Source organism: Ambystoma mexicanum, chromosome 10 (assembly GCF_040938575.1).
Source record: "Ambystoma mexicanum isolate Mex_15411 chromosome 10, UKY_AmexF1_1, whole genome shotgun sequence".
Taxonomy (NCBI): domain Eukaryota; kingdom Metazoa; phylum Chordata; class Amphibia; order Caudata; family Ambystomatidae; genus Ambystoma; species Ambystoma mexicanum.
In genome coordinates, this window is record NC_090932.1 from 416,914,676 (window position 1) to 416,927,265 (window position 12,590).

General features: G+C 42.2%; 1 protein-coding gene across 1 annotated transcript in view; it reads left to right on the forward strand.

The window, feature by feature from the left end:
* ERLIN2 (ER lipid raft associated 2) overlaps nt 1-9,331 on the forward strand; it is a 574,625-nt gene extending 565,294 nt beyond the window's left edge. Inside the window, exon 12 of the mRNA XM_069617980.1 lies at nt 5,493-9,331. Within this exon, the coding sequence (XP_069474081.1) occupies nt 5,493-5,684 (192 nt within the window). The 3' untranslated portion in view covers nt 5,685-9,331. The remainder of the gene's footprint in view (nt 1-5,492) is intronic.
* The last annotated feature ends 3,259 nt before the right edge of the window (nt 9,332-12,590 follow it).

Consider the following 12,590-nt stretch of genomic DNA (forward strand, 5'->3'; position numbering starts at 1 on the left):
ATAACACGGCCGCATTTTTCAAAGTCTGCAAGGAACTAGCAGCCTCCTCCACCATTGCACCCACCCAGGCACTTTGATCGGCCCTGGCTGCACACTTCACCTTAAAAACACAGGATATCCTATCCTCTCTGTTCCTCACCACCTCATGCACCAACATCTCCTGTACACCGTTGGCCACCTCCACCCCTCCCCTTCTTCTCTTTTCTCGTCCTGTCAAACCTGAGGAGGTCACTAATCCGGTCTATGAAAGCCTCTTCAAGCAGGTGGACCCCTGTCCCTCCAAAATCATAAAGGCCAACATGGACTCTCTCGCCCCAGCCTTGGCTGACCTCTGCAACCACTCCTTCGCCACTGGTGTTTTCCCCACTGTTCTTTAGCACTCCCTTGTGCACCCTGTCCTCAAAATACCTTCTGCTGACCCTTCCATTCCGGCCAACTATCGCCCGATCCCTCACTCCTTTGCTGAGCAAACTCCTAGAGAAGTTGGCTATTTCCCAGTTTAACCTAATCATGGATTATGTTGGCTGCTTCCATGACCACCAGTCTGGCTTTAGAGCATCCAGAGGCTCGGAAACTGCTCTTCTGAACACCCGTGAAGATCTGCTCTCAAATCTTGATTCGAACTCTCCCTCTGTCCTCATTCTACTTCACATCTTCTCTGCCTTCGATAGGGTGAACCACAACATCCTGATCGCATCTCTGTGATACCCTGGGCATTACTGATCAGGCCCTGGTGTGGCTAACATCCTTTCTCTCACACTACCCATCCCAAGTGGAACTGGGGTCTTTCCTCTCCCCTATCACTCTCTACTTGCGGTGTCCCCCAGGTATCTAACCTATCCCCCCTGGTTTTTCAATGGCTACATGGCCACCCTTGGCCCGTGTGATAGCCACCTTCACTTCCAACTTTCAGTGTTATGTGGATGAGATGCAGCTCTCCTTCAGGCTACCCTCGGCCTCTTCCTCTTCCTCACTCATACCTGACTGGCCGCAATTCAGTCGTGGGGTGGTGCAAACGACCTTTGCCTCAATGCTAGTAAGACAGAGATTGTCCTCATTAGGACCGCTGCTCCCACCTTCTCTTTTTTTTCTCTGGCTGGCCTCCCTTGGCCCTGTGCCTCCACCTACCAACGAGGCAAAAAACCTGGGTGTCCTCTTCGACTCCACTCTTACCTCACATCACGGACATCTCAAAAAAAGTCCCACTACCAGCTGCACCTTCTCAGAGGTATTCTACCTTTTCTCACTTCCCCCAGAGGCTCACCCTCTCCAGAGCCCTGGTCCTCTCTAGGCTTGACTTCTGCAACAGCTTCTTTCACAACCAGCCGTCTTTTACTCTTCGTCCTCTTCAACTTATCCATAACAGAACCGCAAGACTTATCCTTGGCCTCAAGCCCAGGGACCGCATCTCTCTGGCACTGAAATCCCTTCACTGGCTCGCTGTAGCTACAATGATTATGTTCAAGAAACTTTGCATTGTCCACAAGGCATTCTGGGGCCTGGGCCCACTCTGCAATGCTCTCTTCCTAAATAGTCGCCTTCCCGAGCCCGCCGCTCGTCTGTCTCCAACTCTCTGCGGGTGAGCTGCTTCTCCAAGCAGAAACTTGGGGAGAGAGCGGGGGTGAGGGGGATTTTGTGATCTTTATCCTCTGCAGGTTCCTCCCTCTGGAACAGCTTCCCTGCCTCTCTCCGTCTTGAGCTGGATCTCCTTAAATTCTGGAAGCTTCTGAAGATGTTCCACTTCTCCTCCTTCTCTCATGCTAACCATCTCTTCCTGCTCTCTAGCTCTCTTCTCTACTTCTGCTTCAGTTGCGCTGACTGGCTGCCTGGTATACCTTCAGAGCCTCACAGGTCCCAAGCTTTCCTCACCAGTCTCCTGCACTTGCCCCCGGGCCTTGCACTTGCCACAGTACTACTGCACTTCGGTTACGACCCATGAGAGTGGTATCTCTCTGCACTTAACCCATGCTCTGACGGGACTGGGTGCACTTGTCCCTATTGCCTCCTCCCACGCCCTTCCTTTTCTGTTCACCTGTATAATCTGAATGTACATTTTGACGGGGACAATTACCCTCACCCTACCTGGGAGCGTGGTGGGCAATCTTCGGATATAGACTACATCTTTGTCTCAAGAGACTAAATTAACGATATAGCCTCTTTCGAAAGAATACAAGAGCAATTGACCACAACATCCTTAAAGTGGCCTGGCTAGGGGGACCTAACAAACAGCCAATCAAATGCCACTACCAGTGGAATGTGTTAACAGATCTCGGGTAAAGGTTTCAAAAAAAGATGTTAAAAAACTGGTGGCTCAATACCCAGTAAACCATCTAATAACTTTGCTGACGAGGCCCTCCCATGGAGGTGGACTACACACCAATGTTGGCCCCATTCATGATTAAATCCTACATGAATATGACCCATATGGAACATCAACACGTTCTTACGAAAAGGAGAGAACTGAGAATCGCGATTAGGCACGCAAAAAAGAACCATACACCAAACAAAGAAAGCAGTATTAACCTTCTTAAAAACCAATACAAGAACTGGATTTTACTTGGTACAAGATCATCTTAATACAGCAGGACGCAGAATAAATGAGGGCTATAACCAACAAAAACTCATCAGAAATCGAACTGCATTAAGTCAGTGGGGAACTCCCAAACCGTGATGCAGATAAACCAGAGAACATTTGGATGGCTCACTTTAAACAACTACACGTGGCTTTCCCTCCTAATGACCCTCAAGCATACAAAACACAGGTGCTGTGGTCCATTTCTAATGACGAGGAAGAGATAGTGACACTTATAAAACGTGCATCACCCTCACAGACCCCAGGCCCTGACGAAGTCTTGACCTTTATGCTAAAGGAAAATCCAGAAGAATGGGCAAGACTAATACTAAACGTAAGGGACGCACAAGCTATTCCTATTTCGTGGAAATCAGCAAATATCATCCCAATTTTCAAGAGTGGCTATAGGGATGACCCAAACAACTACCACCCTATTGCCCTCTTGGACGTGATGGCCAAGGTCTGTGCCTCTCTCCTATTGAAGCGCCTGAATGAATGGGCACAAAGAGCAGGCCTTCTGAACCCTTTACCATGTGGCTTTGTGAAGGGCCTGGGCACCTCCCCTCCATTTTTCCACTTTTCATTTAAGGACCAGGTTTGCAGATCAAATGGCAGAATCTTCCTAGCCTTTGTGGACGTGGCCAAGGCGTTCCACAGAATAAATCCTGAGCGACTATTGTCCAAATTGTCAGCCTGGTATTACCCAGAAGATCAACCAAATGAAGTCCCTACATACAGACACGAATGAGAGTCAGACTAAACAAGATTATCAGAGGAAATCGAGATGGGTAGGGGGTTAAACATGGTTGTCCTATGGCACCATCACTTTTTAACCTCTACCTCTCAGACTTTTACCCATTTATGAAAAAATGTAGGCACCCCCCCCCCACCCAAAATGTGGTCAGACACACGTCACCCATTTACTCTACGCAGATGACCTAGTCCTGTTGAACCAAACAGCAATAGGGCTCAACGTCAACTGAACAGACTAGTCAAATACACTGTTTAGAACGAGTTACAAATTAACGCCAGCAAAACGAAAATCCTGGTGCTAGAAAAAGGTTGAGGGAATAAAAAAAACGGAATCATACAACTGGTGGTTTGGCGATCTATTCTTGGAAAAAGTGGACTCCTTTAAATATCTGGGAGTGAAAGTGGGAAAAAGCTCAGTGGAACTACATAATCTTGAGGCCCTACGAAATAAGACCAAACTGTTGGCAAACCAAGTTCTGGTGCAGAAAAGAAGATTTTGCCGTTATTCACTACTCCCCTTGCTAGAGTTTTACAGAGGAAAGGTCATTCCGATTCTGACCTACGGCGCCGAAGCACTGGTACAGTTCCCTAAGAAACATTGGTCAGCTCTAGAGGGGTTGTGTTGGAAGCTGGTATTGGAACTCGCTAAAACTGTGCCCATACAAGTTTTAAGAAGGGAGCTAGGTTTAATTTCACTAAAAGGAACATCTGACTGGAAGTGTTACGTTCTTTGGCAAATGTATGAAGGACGAAGTCACCCCATACTACAGTTAAAGCAGACCTAACTAAAAACACTGGTGGAGTGGTATCTAGATGGGCAGCTTTTTGCTGAAACACCTTAGAGAGCCTTAAGGCGACAGTGGAGGATTGGCACCCGACTCAAACAAACTAAAAAAAAGATGTGGGACCTAAACTGGATTTAAATATGTGAAGAAGCTAACCAATACAAGATGTTCAAGTACTTGACAAAAGAAGTTAGACCTTGGGGAAAGGTCCCAGAACACATAAGGAAGTTTCCAGACCCACTGTGCAGGACTCATTTATGTTGCTGCGCCTGAACCTGTTAATAACAAAGGAGGTGTTATTTGCGAGAAACCAGTCTGGAACAAGGAACGATACATGAAGATTCTGCAATAGAGATGGTACACCAGAGACACTAAAACACATCCGTAAGTTCTGTACGGCCCGACTGACCTAAGGTCAAATACAATTGCTCGATTCTTGGTAGATGTCTCAACTTGGACAGCAGAAGAATGGTGGTCTCGTCTGTTAAGGGGGGAAAAGATTTCTCTGGTGATTGCTACGGTTACATCTTTTAAAATGGGCCTTAAAGACGAGGGCGGGTGGCGAATACGCTTACAGGACTGAGAACATGGTAGAAAATAAATCGCTTCGGATTACTGCCGACAGGCGAGAAGTCACCTTGTTGCCTTTTAGCTTCTCTCTTCCTTTCTTCTGCCTCCCCCTCCCCCTGTCTGCTATGTTCTTATATTCTTAAAGACTTTTGCTAAAAGTTTAAATAAACAAAAATGCAAATAAAATTAAAAAAGAAATCCTGTTGTGCTGTGGTTTCTTTTGTTAAAGATACTAGACCACAAAAGAGATCACGTTGACCCTTGCCTACTACCTGTATTCTACATGTAAGCTTCAATTTAGACTGTTAAAAACCTCATTTAACTTGTGTTCTATGTTTTTGTACTTCTGCAAGTTTTAGCCTACTGTGGTACACAAATTACTTTTGATTTTAACAGTTGAAACCAAAGTACAATACAAGGACCAACGTGTGAAGGTGAATAGTTTTGTGGTCTAGTAGTTTAAAATACCTGCATATTCCCTTGGTTTCCTGTTAGAGTTAGGTGATGGGCTCCCTTTATTTTGTAGCAATTGATTTCCTTTGTAAATGCCACATAACCTTGCAGATAGTGGCTGTCTACAGTCTTCCCGTTACAACAGTAGACAATGCATGATGGAACTACACCCTGGCATGTAACACCCTTATATTTTCTTTGTGTATCATTCAGTAGCTGTGTCATAGAGGTATTTATAATTTGCCTCCAAGACGTAAAATGCCATTGTCCAGAAGACTAGCACACAACTTTGTAATTCACGAATATATATTTGACATCTTTCAGTGTCATGTATGTACCAATTTTTCTCTTTTCGGCAGCTCAAATTGACACCAGAGTACCTGCAGCTGATGAAGTACAAATCCATTGCATCAAACAGCAAGATTTACTTTGGCAAGAATATCCCCAACATGTTTGTGGATTCTGGGGGCAGCCAGCAGCCAGGCATGGACGTGGCGGATGAGGAGAATCCCCATAAGGAATGGCACTGGACCACTGAAGATGTCTTGTAATAATTCCCTGCAAATCTTACTATTTGTATCTGAACTTGGGGGTGTAGGCAACATCTATGCAGTGTTTGTAATTGGGAGGGGGAGAATTACATTGCACCTCCTGTTTTTAATGATATTTAAGTTTATAAGGAAACTAAATAATTGTCACCTTCACAATCTATTTCAGTAGCGGAAAGGAGGTAAAGCAGTCAACAAATTTATGGGATGAATGAGCAGGGCATAGGCAGTGTTCATTGTCCTAGTTGTAACAATCCGGTCACCTAATCCTAGAACATAAGCTTTAAAACTTTGTTGATCTGTACCCCCCAACTTCCAAATCTTCTTTCCCGGTTTGTTCCATATATGTAGGAGGAGGGGTGGGGGTGGGAGGTATGCATTACTTTGGTTGAACAGTATTTGTTGGGTAAATACCACCATCTCCGGACCAATAAGACTAAATCTGCTTTAAATATCATGCATAATGTTTCAATTGACACACTTTATCTTAGCTTGACCTTGCAACTTCACCCATAGTGAGGTTCACTCCATGTGCAGGATTTATATTGAGACCCGCTCATCCAGCTCTACGCTGCTGTCTTGCACAATCGCAGCATAGACTAGACAGCCAAGCCCTTGATTACTTGTGATAGCCCGCCAGAGCTGAAGAAGTTGTATGCTAAACGCAAGGTAATTTCATGGTTTGATCTGGCCCTCCTTAATAGAAGATATGCTGTCTGAGATTTGGGTGAAGCCACAAATGTTCCCACTGCTGCTTTTACTCAGATTGCTGCCTCACAACAGATACAGAAATGAGGTTGCACTAACTTGCATATTTCTCAGACCATGTCTTTTCAATTGTTTGAGAGAAAATATATACTGTATCTGTTTGTCTTATTGCTGCTTATAAATAACGAGCAAGCTGCTTTTTACCTTGTCTGCACCATTGAGGCATAATTGGGGTCTTCTTCTGGGAGAATCATGCTTGAAAGAATAAAGTCACTTTGACCAGTGTGTCATGACCATACACGAATGTTTAAATGCAAGATGGCCTAACTATGAGTAGAAATTAACATACCGTATGACCATTCCGAGTTAAATACTTGCCTTTCTGAGTGGTTTAGAGTACCTACCCTCATTATTTGACGACCTATTTTAAAGCAATCTTGGCCAAGGGATGCATATGACTATTTCTGGCAGGGCTCATGTCTGATGAGACAGCGGATCGGCAAAAGGTATCAATGGAATGTGTAGTCAACCCTTAAATATTTAAGGTATTTTAAAGTACGCTAAGATTTACAGCTGCTTCATAAAGTGCAGGGGACACATGTGCGTAAGGACACATGCTGCGTGCCGTTGGTCTCTGCTATTTCTGTGCTTGTGGTAGGCCATGCGAGGGTAATGGTATAGTTAGGCAATCTGTTTGGCTGTACAGTAACCTTGTCTTTTGAGTGTTGCTTGCTTAACTTTCTGAACTGTGGGAGGATTGAGCAATCCATGCCCTGTAACTCAATCTTCAGTTTTGATTTGTATAATGTGAATTCCAACGCAGACATCTGTTAATGAGGTGTGCTGGCTGGGGACTGTTTGAATGGCTGTTTCATCAGTCAGTCCCAGCGTACATATACATCCTTTTATAAACGATGCACACTCTTTGCTCCTTAATATCCAGAAAATGAAACACATTGCCCCAGAAATGCAGCAGCACAGCCTTGGTTAAAAAGGCCTGGCTATTGTGGTTCCCACAATCTGAAAAGACAACGACTTTTTCTGTATTGCCTTGTACTTTTCAAAAACTGTGCTCATTCATTCTACTCCATATTTTTTGCTTATCAAATAAGGAACGGGCACACCTTTACTTCAATTTCAGCCTATTGTTTGCACTTTGTTTCCATTGTTCACTTAAATGCTTACCAAAATGATCTAAAATCTTTGATATTTGATGACTTTGCCAGGAACTTCAGTTTTACCAAACTTCCAAGCACGCACATGTGGAGCAATTGGATATTTGGGACGTTGAGAAGAAAAATAACATGGGGTAAAAAAAAAAAGTTTGACAAAAACTATGGAGAAGTGGCAAGTATGTGCAATTTAAGTATGCTAGGTAATTTCTCAGTGCACGATCCTTGTACAAGTTAGCAGTAAACTTAGACTTTTTTTTACTAAGAAGCAGTACACTTTAAGAAACAGACTGTGATGTTCTAGCAATGCACCTGAGGATGCGTAACTAAATGCTCTGACCTTTATTTTATTCTGTGTAACAATACTATTTTGTACTGATTCCTTTCACCTATTTGAAGAGTGGCGAGGGGTTCCTCATCACTTAAATATGTAACTTTTTTATTCATTTAAAGGCTGTGAACAGAGCCACAACTTCATAACACTAACAGTACTCACCAGACACTCAGGCTGCAAAATGTTACATAGCCTGTGGCTGAGTTATGAAAGATGTAGCCCACCGGTTTGCCGAGAGACCTTGGGCCACATTACAGAAAATGCACATTGGTGCGGGTGCAGTTGACTTCAGGGACTTATTCATTGAATGTATTTTTGCACCAGGACACCTTTTTCACTAGTGTTAGGACTAGGGCAAATGTTGCCCTTGTGGCAAAATACATTGGAAGAATGTTTGTTGCGTATTGCAATTTTTGCCACCGTGCTAATTGCATTGCGCCGGTTCAAAGTTTCTGCAATACTGCCACTTGAGTGACATTCTCTAGTTTTGACTAAGCAATATCTCCCACAGCATACAACTGTAGCTTTTAAGAACAGACCGAAAAAGGGCAACAGGCCCTTTGATTAATATGTGCACTAACAGTAGGCCCGGGACCATGACAAAGGTCGATTCTGACAGGATGGTTGGCCGGCAATATGCCTTCTGCGCTAAAGGCTGTTTTTGTATCCTGACTAGGAATCTTGTCTTCTTTAAGGTTCTGTGAACGACTGTTTGGTGTTTCTTTATGATTTAGCTGTGAATGTGATGAAGCCAGCAAGTATATTTTGAGGAAAACATACGAGGAGATCCTAGTATCAGAAGTTTTTTTCTTTACACTTTTTTTAATCCTTTTTTTTTTAAAAAGAAAAAACTCCTGCACATTTTTTAGGATTTCTGAACATTTTACAATGATTTTGTGAAAACTGTTAACAAAGAACACTTTACTATCGTTTATGGACTGGTGAGACTTTTACGTTCCATCAAAGCTCTTGCTTTCTTCTGCTTGCTTTTCTGAGGATCACTTTGTGAAGACTTGAACTAAAGAAAAACGGATTTCTTCTTTTCATCAAGATTCTTCCCTTGTAAAGATTGCACGCCGCATTTTCTAAAATGAGATTTTTTAAATTGATCATGGTGAAAGCCAAGCCAAGTAATGTTCTACTGGCTGCTTTCTTACACAACATTTTTAATGTTTTAAAACAAAAATACTTGGTGGATTTTTACTTGAAACCTGTTGGAATTATTTCCTTGTGGTCTGATTTTCAAATCGTGGTTCTTAAATTATTGGTGGTTGAGATTCAGGGAAGAAATTTGCATCTGCATTTCTGACTGTGTTTACTAAATCTGATTTCTATTAGCTCTCATGTCAACTTTTTTAAAAGATATACAATTAAAATTAAAAGCTGCAGTCATTTAAAAATGCAATTTTGTGAAATAAATACAAAGGTTAACTTGTCTCCTGCAAATTTGTGTGCATGTGTACTGGAAACATACACCGGCTGGATTCTTTACATTACAGAGAATGAACTGGATGTCATTAATGTCCATAACGACTATCTAAGTCCATCTCAAGGGGTAAGGTGTCACTTGAACAATTTGTAGACTGTTCCCATCTTTATCTTGATCTCTTCGTGGAGCTGGCTATGTATAATTTGTTGGTTAATATACGGCATGCTATCCTTAAGACGGTGAACCACAAAGGCTCCCAACCTGAGGTTAAAAAGATTTCATGGGCTGCAAAAGAATTGGAAGCTCACTATTGCATGCATTTGGGGTGTTTTTCAAGAAGGACATTCCTTAAATGCTCCTTACTTAAACTACTAGGGCATTAAAACCAAATAGCTATTTGTACCATGAATGTATGGCATCCTGTGGTTTTTCTTTTGGGTGCTTGGATGTTAATGTTTTTGAATAGAAGATCAAACCGTCCCTATTTGGATTGCATGTTTACACACTAGACCACGGGTATAGATGTTTTGGTTCATGCATGCTACAAAAGATCTAAAAATGTGCTTTGCAGATTTAAAATGTTTTTTTAATGATGGTTAGATTCTTGGGTGGGAGATGAATGATGAATCTGAGGCTCATCCTTGCACTTTTTTGAGTTGCTACTGTATTTAGTGCTCAGGTTCTGTATATGGACTCGTTGCGACACTGCCTAGCCTTAATATCAATGGTGCTTGATTTTCTTTTCCTTACCTTTGCTGCTGTAAATTAGTGATTTTACAGCACCGTGGCTTGTCCCAAGTGCAGCTTCTTATGACCATCACCAAGGTTAACCCACACCATAGCATGAAGACAATGGAAAAGGGTAGAATATGGGTCAAGCGGCAGTAAGTGTGAACAAGCAAACAACTTGAGAGCTTAGGAAGGAGTTGAGTAGGAAACTTGGTGATGTTAGAAAATGTTTGTATTGTACCAAATTACCAATGTAGTGATCTCAAATGCATAGGATTGTCTGAAAGTTGGTCTATTGTGCTCATGCGTGAGTTATGCAGTCTGTAATCTGTGGGGAATGGGTGGAGCAGTGGGGGAAGGAGGCTAGAGACAATCATTCAGCGGTGAGTCAAACGGAGGTGGGATAAGTTAAGTAGCTGTCAAAGTAGATCATACACCTTAAAATCTATCTTCTTAATGCATTCATGACCTTTGAAATAGAGGGGAATATTTAGTTGAGGGTAGTTTCAGAGTGATAAATGGTATTAACATGAATGTTTGGCTGTGTGATTGACTCCAATCAAGTGAACCCTTGAAGTGTTGTCAGCTTCTATTACCAAAGCATATGTTTTATTCCCCTAGCCCACCCCCCAAACAAACTCCAGAACAGAATTTCTGGTACCACCAAACCTAGTGGCCACGTCAAGAATTTACTTTGAGAAAGTCAAAAGCAAACACATTGTTGAGATGGATTTTCAGAATCAATCATTGGGTGGTTTCTGAGAGGCCAGCCTATTATGGTGAACAGGAAGACACTGAAGTCTAGCTAAACCCAGTCAAGGTAGTGTAGCAGATCAGTAAGGCTTAGACTCGGTGTAAAGGTGAAGTTCTCCAAAGTTCTCCAGGAACTAAGGCAAAAGGTAATCTTAAATAGAATGCAAAAATTGCATGAGAAAACAGCTTTTTATTTGCAGATACATCTGATAGAAGCAGACTGCTCCATGGAGTTGAACGAAAAACATCTCAACATGCCCATTCCTTGCTACAGTATTTAAGGTGGAAAACTGCAAAATTAACATATTCTCCAAATGCAACATTCATTCTAATTCTAACATTTCAATTGGCTACTTGTCTAATTAGCTATTCCTCATCAAGCCCCTAAAGAAACACTGTACATTAAACATTATAATTGGGAGTTTCCTTTCTCGCGACCATCAAAATACCACCTCTGGATCATGATATAATTTCATAGTCCGCACAAAATACACCATTTTCATTGGCTGGCACTCTTCATGTAGTAATTGATTAAAAAAAAAAGCTCTACCCTTATTGGACAGCAGCACCTGAGATGGCTCGGGCTGAAGCATTCCACCAAGAAGGACCAATCATGCGAGTGGGAATCAGCCAGGTCAAAACGTTGTTGGATCCCATGGAACACCACAATCCCTTCTCCTTAGTTGTCCCCCTTGGCTTCCCACTCCTTGCACCTGCTCACTCAGAAACTACCATCTCCAGACATGTTGCCAATTCTTCACAAAACTTCTAGTTAACTCCTTGCAGTGAATTGCTGTATGAAAAAATGCATCTGGGGTCTTGCTTTTGGAAATTAATTTTGTGTATTTATTCATTCTACTAAGGCATTTTTACCTCCAAACCAAATGTCCTGCTCTCAGTGGGGACGCTGTGCTCACATCCTAGTTCTTCAATTTGGCAATGCTACTGTGTTGGCATTGTTGTGTATCCTACTGTGTCCTTCACAACCATTATGTATTAATTTGTCTTCGTCTGTGAAGGCACCTGTTGTCTTAAGTCTCTTTGCAGGCCCCTGAGAACTATTCTGCATCTCTTTCCATCCAGTACTGGGGTGCTTGGGAGTTTTCTGCTGACCAGCAGAAATAAACTTTTAAATTAAGTGATCATAGCTTAGAAATGTGGCCTAGCACAACCTTTCATTAAATTATCATAGCTTAAAAATTCATCCTAGCACACAAACGAAAAATCTAGAGCCTTCAACAATGATGTATTTTAAAATGGCAGACCCCTTTCTCAATACATCAACTAACAACTGCACTTACTAAAGCTCAACCTACATAATCCAAATAAATCCTAACTACAAAACCTTATTTAATGTGTGATAAGATTATGAAAACATACTTTTCTGTACATGTTTTTGTAGGCTACAATGTCGCACCACAGAAAACACGTAACCACTTGTCAGGTGAGTTTTCCTAAAGTCACCTTGCGGTAAGACTTCATAAAATTATCCCTTGGCATACAGGTCCCAAACTCTTAGTGTAAGTCTGTATTACTCGTGGAAACGTGGTAGAGGGGCAGAACAGTCAGGCTGGTCATAGGAGGAAGATGTGTGCTGTAGGTAAGTACACAGAACACAGTAAAAACAATAGTCCAAAGAAACACTTAGACATAGAATGATATCTTAAAATATATATAGGAAGGTAGATATGTACTTCACTTAACCAACACACATGGAAATTGTTCATTTTTTAAAGCCCATTGCTTCAATGGTAGTTGCTCGCGGTACAATGGTGAGTTTGACA